Below are 11210 nucleotides of genomic sequence, written 5' to 3' on the forward strand. Positions count from 1 at the left end.
ATATATATATATATATATATATATATACATATATATATATATATATATATATATATATTTATAAATATATATATATTAGGTGGGTGCAAAATGATGTTTGTATATATATATATATATATATATATATATATATATATATATATACAAACATCATCTTGCACCCACCTAATATATATATATATATATATTTTGTTGTATGTTGTGTAGTACAACTATATATATATATATATATATATATATATATATATATATATATATATATATAGTTGTACTTCCAAAAACGACATTATTTTTGCACCAACATAATATGTATGTATGTATATATATATATGAGAGAGATCTAGATAGATAGATAGATAGATAGATAGATAGATAGTGAGAGAGAGAAAAAAAGAGAATTAGATAAGTTATTTTCCTCCCGAGTCAAATAATTTATTTCTGGTAGTTTTTCACATTTCTGTTAATATTAACTGTTAATCAACAGTCTATGAAGACAGAAGATAAAGCCATTGATCACCAGATCCTAGTAACAATATTGTTTATATCGATAGTTCAGCCCATATTACAAGAGATAATCACTTGGAACAACATAATAATTCACACTTCTACCTAGTCATGAGTGACAGAACGTACGCTTTTATCCTATAGATTAAAAAAAAAAAGATTCAGTTCTAAATTCGCTATAGGTTCTTAACGTTGAGAGCATTCATCTAAAGAAGCTTGGGATGTAATCGAAACCTTATGAAAATTAAACAAATAGGTGTCTGAACAATCTAAATAATATCATCAAGCGTCATATAAAATATGAGACAGAAAAGGCAAGGCTATGAGGTTAAAACAGCCACTCTTTCTCGCTATGTTTCTCCCTGACTGTTTCTTTCTATCTTTCAATCTAGTGATCTATCTATCTCCGTTACTTAATTAAACATTTAAAAAAATCACTATCTTTTATCTAGTCAAAGAATGTTTCAAATAGGATATGCACCATGATTCTTCAACTTCATTTCATTGAAAACAATTCACAGATTCTTAGATAATTAATTATCTAAGAATCTGTGAATTGTTTTCTCTCGATTATATGCGGACGCAATTTAATAATCGTCTCATTCGTAAGCAATGGTATTCTGAATGGGTTTTACACTCATCAAACAATAATCAACAAAACTGTTATGTGTGGAGAATTTCAAAATAACTGACCGCTTATTTGTTAATTTAAGAGTACCGTCATAAATATAACAAATTTTAACACAGTCGTGCACAGTGAGAACATATCATTCAATAGCGATAAGAACAATTGTGTTCACCATTCATGATTTTCACTTAATTAGCAAGACAACTTCAGTAAATTAGTGCAAAATATGGTTAGAGTTCATAAAAATACTATGGACTTTTGTGTATGCGAAATAATTAAGTCTGAATCACCTTGTATAACTTTAATCCTTGCGTTAAAATTACAATAATAATTGTTAGTTTTCAGAACACACAACAATTATCGTTTAGCAGGTTCTTCCTGAATGTGATTACATTTGAACTATACATTCTTGTAAGTTTCTCTAAAATACAAATTTTCTAAATAATTCGATTTTAAAAGTTGTTTAAATCGAATCTTTTAGAAAATCTAATTATATTTTCGCATTAAAAATAATGAAATAAAAGATGTATAATTAATTCTTATACACAAACCATTTGTTCGATATTTAATGAGTTTATTTACATAAGTGTCTAGCATTATTTGTATTATTGTTTTCAATTATTGCAATTATCTTTTAAATGACATCTTATTTCTTGAAATACATAAAATTCTATGTCGGCATTCTATGAGGTAATACAATTTAATTTATCATTTTATTACACAGTTCGTAATATTTTTTCATTAGCTGGTATTGAAAATAGACTTCTTAAGGTTAAAATATAAACATTCAAGTTGATTAAAAAAAAAGATCTGGATTAAAAATCAAAATTTTACAAATATACACAGAACCGTTAAGGTAAAATAATGGTTTGGCTACTGTCGACGTAGTTTTCCTATTGAAATATTGTTTGAAAACTCAATTGTTTCAGTTCTGAGACACAAGAACACAAATGTATGTTTTTATTAATATTTGTTTTATTATGTGTTTACATTAATAATGATAATAAATAGCACAATGAAATAAAATTATAAATTAGTTTGTTTTGTTTGATAAGTATTTTACACAATTTCTCCAAAATTAGTGAATTCCATAGTCTTTGTATGCACGTCTTATGAAATGGACATTTTTATAGGCCATAACTGTTGCAAAACAGTTACTTTACAGTTTTGTAGACCATTGAATCTTTGTTCAATGCCAGTGTTTATGTTTGCTGGCCTGCATTTGACAACAAAATAATTATTAAAAAGCTGGCATCATTTTTTCAGTGCAGAAACATCATTATTTAAGAAATACAATAAATGTAATATTAGCTTCCATTAAACAATACTAGAATAGTTTACATCTAGTGACAGGTAAAAATGGAAAGATAAAAAAGCAAATATAAGTGAGTAGAAAACGAAAGATAATTTAATTATCGGTGTACCTCTAAATGGAAGGTGTTGATATTATATTTAGTAAAATAATTCTGACGGTCAAGATAATGTTTGCAACACCAGATGTCACACACATGTCTAATTCCACTAGGGTAATAGCAACTACCAAGTAGTTTTCAGATACCTATGCAGACACATTAAATCGTGATAATAAAATGCTGCATTACATGATAGAAGTAACACCATCATAATCGCCACATCGCTAGAAGAGATATCTACTTTTCTTTCTAAATATTTAGACATATAACCGGCACTAGTCGACACCGTGAGGAAGTCTACACTTTCCACTGATTGTTTGCTTACACCGACCGTAACTGGCTCATACATACACAGATACCATTATCTTTCTCGTAGTAGAACAAAGATATTAAAGTTTCCCTTGGGAAAGTCCGCTGCCCTTGATTAGATGTCCGCATATTTTCTTATTCCGGAACTAGATCATTCTAAATGCACACTTCAGAAAATTGAAATGTGGCGTCGCTACGAAAAAATACTTAGACACTTAATTTTCAAAATACAGCAACAGCAAAGCAATCGTTCACTCTTTCTACGTAACTAATGACTCTTTAGCTATTCTGCTGAGATTAAAACCCACACAAACCTGCATTTACTACTAGATATAATACATATATTGTACATTTTTTCGTACAAACCATACATGCCGAAACATTCAAATATTTACTAGACTACCCGTGTCTTGTTGGGTATGTTATATTAACTATGGAATTAATGTATGAGCGTGGCACTTATGACGTAAAGAAAAAAGTTTTGGGGACATGACATAAATATATATATATATTTTTACATAGGCATCACCACATTATCAAGGCAAAGAGGCCACTCAAGGATAAGGGTTAAAGAGTGGACATTAGAAATTGGACAATATAGTAATCATTAGTAATGAAAATTTGGTAAATTTGATAACTTATATGGAACGGCTCATCAAGAACTTAATTACGTTAGACTTGAAGACAACCATATTGTAGTCAGCCGGAAAGCAGGAAAACGGAAGACAATTCCACAGGCGTGCAGTTCTAAGAAAGAAGCTTTGTTCATGGAATCTACGTTTAGGTTTAGGCACAGATAAAGAGTGGGGGGAATTATTGATAGTGTTTACAGCTAGACGAGTGTTTCTTGTGAAAGTTTGGCGAGGGGGGACCATAGATTGAAGCTCAGTCGAACACTTTCCATGAAAATAACGATACATCAGAGACAAACTCGCAACATCTCTTCTGTGAGGTAGAGGTTGCAAGGAAGAGAAAAGGACATCTCCTACGAGGCTACGAAGTCTATTTTGAACTTTATCAAGGCAGGCCAAGTCCTTTCTAGCAGCTCCTGCTTAGATGTGGCAACAGTATTCCATCCTTGGACGTACCTGGCTCTTATATAGATAGAGAATAGCATCAGCATTGAGATATCTACCGGATCGAAAGAAAGATCCCACCATTTTTCCAGCGGCCTTGGAAACAGATTTGATGTACGTGTTCCATTTAAGATCAGGAGTAATGGTCAAGCCAAGAAGCTTGTCAAAACTGGAGGCCTCCTGAAGACGAGAGCCATTCATTTCAATTGATGCCAGATGTGGATCAGAATGTTGATGATGTAAAGAGAGAAGCTTGGTTTTAGATGCATTAAAAGTAACCAGCCACCCCTTACCCCATTGTACTACGTGCTCAAGATAAGAGGAGAGAGAATTGGAGAGAACTTGGTCGTTTATTGTATTAGATGTGCTACCATAAATGGTAGTGTCGTCAGCATAGATGTTTACAAATGATGTAAGGATGTGATTTGGAAGATCATTAATATAGATCAGGAAAAGATTTGGGCCCAGGATGGATCTATGAAAGTATAATGAAATGAAAAACGAATATAAATAGAGTTCTATGAGTCGTTCTGCTTATAATTGTTTATTTAAAAAACAATACATCCATTTAATTATCGGTGAGTTCCCATATTATAGGCAAATGTGCACTGAACAGATACCATAATACTTAAAGTTAAATTCAAAATTCGATATATCTTTTAATTTAAACGCGAAAAAAAACAATTAAGGCACTAAAAACGTACAAAGTAAAACAATACGTATTATTTTCGCGTTGATTATTTTTTGTAACGCAATTTAAAAAAAAAACATATTTTCCGGGGTATTTATTCATGTTGGAAGTGTAGAAGAAAAGGTATGAATGTTTCTTTTAAGAAAGGTGTATTAAAAATGGCGAATAAATTAAAAAAAGAGAAAGATGGATGGTTAATTGGCGTTGTAAAATGCTCTCATCGTTTTCAACGGGTTAAATCAGATTTATTTGTAAGAAAATTGCGTTAAAATACTTAAACGTAATACAGAAATAGAACGATGTAAACAAAAAGCAGAAAGTATAAACAATTGTTTATTTGGATATTTTAAACGTGAAAAAAAAAACAGATTGGGACGCGGAAAACGACACAGTAAATCATTGTTTTATTGTCGCGTTGCTTATTTAGTATCATATATATCGAATATATGAAACAGCTCGATGATTATACGTAATATTTGTAATCACGTTTTGCGTTTGATTCAGATATCTTGAAGTTTTTTATTCAATAAATTTAATATATTCGTTTTTCAAAGGACATTGGTCCAGTGATTTGTGATTATTTGTTTACGCTGTTATAGTTTATGTTTATGTACGCATGTGCAACAGGAAGTCGTAAACCGGATGTTGGGTTACAACAACCGTTACAAAGTCATTTGAGTTACGTAAGTATATAAATGTAAGAAAGACATTTTATATTAATTATTAGACTTGCGAGCCTGCAGGTACAAAAGAAAAGTTTTAAAAATTAAACAACCCACAATGAAATGTGCAAATAGAATCCAGTACCCTGTTGAGCAAACAAAAAAATGTTACCGGCAGTGCTAAGCCTCGTATGCAAAACGGTAATTGTAAAGAAAAGGCGAAGAAAAAGTAAACACATTTATCGAATTGCCCACGGAAAAAAGTATCACTCTGCTAGGCTTCAAATTCACTCTTATAACGCATAAATAAGTGACCGAAATAAAAGTGTAACGTGGCTAACCTTTCTCTCTCTCTCTCTCACACACACACACACTTTACCACTCTTTTACCTACTCTCTGTGTCTTTCTATCTCTATCTTTCTTTCACCCCAATTCTCTATATATCTACATCCCTCTTTCTCTCTGTCTACATCTGCGCTCCCTCTCCCCCCTCTCACTCTCTCTCTCCTAATATATATATATATACATATATATATATATGTATATATATATATAATTATGAAACGCAAATTGCCTTCTAACGGGCGTTGTAACCCAACATCCGGTTTACGAGTTCCGTTTACACATGTGTATGTAGACTTAAACCTAAAATAGCGTAAACAAATTGTGACTTTTGCAGAATTTGACCTGCGCACTTAAATATTAACGTTATCATTTAGAAGTTATTATTTAACATAGGATGAGTGGGGATGTTTTGCAACTATTCTGTATTACAAGTATACTGTCGCAATTTTATTACAAATAAATCAATTTTGACCCATTGAAAACGTATTGTTTTACTATGCACGTTTTCTGTGTCCTATTTTTTTCGCGTTTAAATTATCCAAATAAACAATTGTTTATACGTCTTCTATTTTTTTGACGTCGTTCTTTTCCGTATCACGTTCAAGTTATTTTAAACGCAATTTTCTTACAAATAAATTTACTCAAACCCGTTAACAACAATACGAGAATTTTATAATGTATTATTTTTTTGTACGTTTTTAGCGTCCCAGTTGTTAGGTGATTTTTTTTTTGCGTTTAAATTTTCCAAATAAACAATTGTTAATACTTTCTGCATTTTTTTACATGGTTCATTTCCGTATTACGTATAAGTTATTTTAACGCAATTTTCTCACAAATAAATCTACTTCTACCCGTTGACGCCCATAAGAGCATTTTACAATGTATTCTTTTACTATGTACGTCTTCAGCGTCCTAGTTGCTTTCTTTTTCGTGTTAAAATTAAAAGATATATCACAATTTGAAATTAATTTTAAATATTATGTTATCTGTTCAGTGCACATTACCTATAAGCATGACACACCACTTATAATTCAATGGTTGTAAGTTTTTTTTCAAAAATAAACACTTATAAACAGAGCGGATCATAAAAATCTATCTATATTCCTTTTTTCATTTCAGTATACTTTCATAGAAATGTTTCTGTTATGTAACAAAAAACTATTTTTCTTTATGTCACAAGTGCCACGCTCATACATTAATTCCATATTTAATATAACATACTGACCAAACGGGCCAGGGGTAGTCTAGTATATATATATATATATATATATATATATATATATATATATATATATATATATATATGCATATATATATATGCTCGCTGGTCGCTGAAATCTGCAAACATTGTGGTAACATGCCTCGTCGTTTATGCCGGAATGAAAAATGGTCGGTAAGGCAATGTATTAAATGTTATATTAATGTTAAAAAAGAAAAGAAAAGAAAAAACAACTGTTGTGTTTTACGTTCTAGCTAAATAAATAAATACCTAAATAAATAGAAATATGTCAAAATGACGGAGACAGGAGTGAGTATAAGAAGAAGGAGTTTCATGTAGCTGTGTATGGTCTCGCGTGACCGTGGATGAATAAATATAATCGCATTATCAATGATTTAATTTAATATCTTAGAAGTCCACGAAGGCAAAGTTGATGTAGCGAATAAAATAAATAATAAATATAGAGCAAAAGGTTTGTAAAGAAACAAATGGATATGTAAAAATTGGCGGTGTGCTCCTAAGTATCGAACCGTTCGTTTAATGGTGGAGGATGCGATTATTAGAATATGGGAATGTTTACTGAACAGCCAATCAGCTGTACCAGATTTCGTAAGGAATAAATAATCTATAATATAAACCTCAGCTGTCTGTTTAAATATATGCATGAATGTATGTATGTACGTTTGCATGTTTCGCAAAAAACTTTCGACAGAGGCGTCGGATTTTTCCTTGCGGACGACAGATATCGAAAGATTGGCTAACAACATTAATTCTGTCACTTTTCCTCAGGAAGAGGTCATTTTTCCGCCAATATTTTCTAAAAGTCAACGCCTATATACGATCGCCTAACTTTTATTTAAACCAGCGTCACTTCCGGTTTGGCGATGGCCGCAACAGCTAACGCATCACGTTTTTTAAATTTTTTTCTCCTTCGCAGAACACGTTTAAACCTGCCTGCCTACTACCACTTTACCTTTCCTTCTTTTTTGTTTTTTTTTTGCTCAACCAACACCATTAAACATACATCCACTTTCTTTTCACATGTTCTCGCCTACCTGCCTACATCTTTTTTTACTCAACACATAACTACAAACACCCTGCCAACGCCGGGCACTCAGGCTATATATATATATATATATATATATATATATATATATATATATATATATATATATATATATATATAAGTTATGGTATGTGTATGTGTCTATTAATCAGTTTAGCGCGATTATCACCCAGCAGGTTACGAATATGTAGATATGGTGCCGGTGTCTTGTAGGAGTATGGAAACACAGAAAAGATAGAGAGAAAAATAGGAACTACTTCCTCTAAAGATGCTGAAATTTAATCCTGATGCTCCTCGGTACTAACATAAGTTTTTTTTTTTATTATAATGCCTTAATGTTTATATAATGGCGTTCTAAAGTTATATAAGATAGTGTCTAAGAGTGTAGACATAATATATTTGTATGTGGCATCTGTTGCTCTTAACCTACGGTACTTTGAACTATAGGGAGAAAAATGCGGCGTGTTTATTACATATATGGATTATTCAGCCAGTCGAAAAGTAAAACAAAAATTAAGTATACATTTATATTGCTTTCACTTTCAGAGTAACGTATCATTTAGTGTAAAAATGTGTCCACTTTAAAGTTTCGAACTGCGGTGGAAGTGTTAGTAGGTGTCGCTGTTATTTACTTGTTGTTGTTATTATTATTATTATCAATATTGGCTTGTTTTTTATATATTATTACTTATGTTGTATACTTTATGCTATTAGATTTTTACTAATTATTTTTCATTCAGCGTAAGAGGGTTAAAGAGGTGCATTGTGTAGATAACAGCCTAGAAAAGGAGTACGTCTTTAAAAGCAAACAGTCAAATTAAGCAATATTGTATAGTAATAGCGAAAAAAAAATACATAAAGATAAGAAAGCGATGTGTGAGTTTTTTGGGGTTTTTTTCTTTTTGAATTACGGCTGATAAGAATAACTGAAAAATTTCAGACATTATCCAATTCTGCAAATACAATACATGGTTTGTGTTATTAAAAAGTATAAACATTTTTTAGCTAAAAACGTAGATTAACTTACACTTACTATAATAATAGATGTCATTTTGTCTGTTAAAACTGTACATAGATGTATTTGTGTTTTTCTTCCTTTTTCATCGATAATACCAACGATTTAGAAGAGCGAGAAAAATTTTTGTCGAAAGCAAAAAACTGACTCATATGAGGAGGGAAAAAAGTAATTCGACCAATAATCGTCTTTGTTTAAATACATGTGCCTGTAGTCTGTTTGGGTTTTATTCTATACCACATCATCAAGGAAAGGAACAGAAGAGTCAGAATGATCATAGACACAAATGTAATCCTAAAAAGTATTTTGTTCAGCTTTTCAGGATCTAGAGGTGTCTGTGGCCGGCGTTTCTCATTACACGGTGGCTGCCCCTCCTCACTGATGTCAGATGTCGGTTTCGGTGCTACCTGGTTTAATTTCTCCGACAGTTCAGTATTTTTAGAACGACTCTTCTCATGATTTTCAAGGTCTTTTCGAAAATGGAGTTTTGTGATGATGATACCCGCAACTGTGGTTAATCCACTAGTAACCGTTACAAGAAGGAGGTAAATCGTAAGAAAAGCCTGTCGACGACCCTCTCTCGGCATCTTCTTTTCAATTTCCATCAGGAAAACGATGTTAGCTAAGAAGACTGTAGTTGACAAAGATAATCTCTCCCCGTATTCGACCGGAATAAGGAAAGAAAGTGTACTAAGTATCACCAATATAAAGATGGGTAACATCAGTATGATATCTGCAAAATGTAGCTGACGTATCAATGTGATATGGATGTTTAGTGTTGTGTCTTCATGTTCAAAGCAGGTTACTTGATTTGTTGTCCATCGTGAGCTGAATTTTTCTGAAATATTCACTTGGACATTTTGAAAAGCGACGTTAAACGACGTGAGTGATGCGGTGATTTTACATTGCTGAGTGTCAAAGGGAAAATTGGTTGCGTCTATGTGGCATGAAGTCGAAACGATCAGCAATTCTGTCGATCGTACCTCTCCTTTATTTGAGACGAGTATTTGAGAGTAGATATTATCGCTTACCTTTCCGTTCAGCAAGGCTAAAGTAGGTTTCCAGATGTCATTTTTGTTCACGTCAATACGTTGAATTCCCTTGTAGGCAGACGGATCCCACGTTAAACGTTTATCAACCCAGTAGTTTCTCATTTTCATCGTGAACTCGAAGTTTTCATCTATAAAGTTTAGCGAATAGAGGCTAGACATTTGAAATGAGGCATCAACTCTTACAACATTGGCATTAAAAGGGAAATGAGGTTTGGTCTTTGGATTATATCCAGTGAAGAGAGATTCCCGCAATGTGTCCTCGCTTGTAGCTACCCCAGTTGCATACAAAAATATTTCCAAACTCATAAACATGAATTTAATCATTGTCAATGTCAATAAGTAAAGTCCAACTAATAAATCTTAAATGTGCAGTTTTATATGTTGGTTTGTATACTATTTTTTGCGAGCTGTTTTTGTTATACGTGCATAGAATTGTCGTCTGTTGCCTTGAGTGTAACCAGTTGGCAATTGATGTTCACAAAAGCCAGTCACCTTCTAAGTTTTATGAAATATTCATACAGTATTAGTACCATAACTGCATTTACATTCATTTAATTCGGTGTTGTAAAGGCGAGAGGACTTTATTGTTCAACATAACAAAATAATAATCCGGGTTCCAATTCTTTAGTTCAAATTTATTGATAAAAAAAACAAAGACTACGTAAGTGTTTTGTATGGATTTTTTTGTAAAGCAATCTATATCGATCCAGTTGCTATGATTTTAACTCTTTTAATAGAATACATAATGTTTACTCCCTTGATAATCAACTGGATGATTTCACAAAAAATCTCGTTCCCAATAAACATTTATATTGATATGATACATACATTATTAGCGAACTAACACATCAAAAATATTCAAGAAATGTATCCGTGTAATATTTTAGCTTAAATATAAACAAACGCCACTAAATATCGCAGTTGTCTTATTAAACGTCTAGCAACAAAAAAAAATAAAGAAATTAGAATTTTAAAAAATAGACCATACGTGTCGATTCGTTTGATATTTGCCATATATATTATTAAACATTTATGAAAACGGTTTGAAATTTCTAAATATTTATTAAAATATATTTCAATTATGGTTACTTTGTTTACTACCTTTTCTGTCTACCTGTCATACTTCTCTCTGTATGTGTCATTGCATATTAAACATTCCGTTTTCTTTCAGTGGTTCCTCTTTACTTTCTCCTTTTTCTCTTTGTCATTTACCTGTTTACATCATTCTAT

General features: G+C 31.7%; 1 protein-coding gene across 1 annotated transcript; it reads right to left on the minus strand.

Annotated features, from left to right (window-relative positions):
- Nucleotides 1–9122: 9122 nt before the first annotated feature.
- On the minus strand, nucleotides 9123–10304 carry LOC145276591 (chemotactile receptor for terpenes 1-like). The gene has a single exon (XM_080127788.1). The coding sequence runs from the start codon at nucleotides 10302–10304 to the stop codon at nucleotides 9123–9125; it is 1182 nt and encodes a 393-aa protein (XP_079983914.1).
- Between the last annotated feature and the right edge of the window lie 906 nt (nucleotides 10305–11210).

This window comes from Euprymna scolopes, chromosome 5 (assembly GCF_053919585.1).
Source record: "Euprymna scolopes isolate OS-2025 chromosome 5, ASM5391958v1, whole genome shotgun sequence".
Taxonomy (NCBI): domain Eukaryota; kingdom Metazoa; phylum Mollusca; class Cephalopoda; order Sepiida; family Sepiolidae; genus Euprymna; species Euprymna scolopes.

Bases quoted from the DNA above. Each gene is read 5' to 3' on its own strand.
- LOC145276591 (XM_080127788.1), bottom strand. From the start codon at position 10,304: ATGATTAAATTCATGTTTATGAGTTTGGAAATATTTTTGTATGCAACT.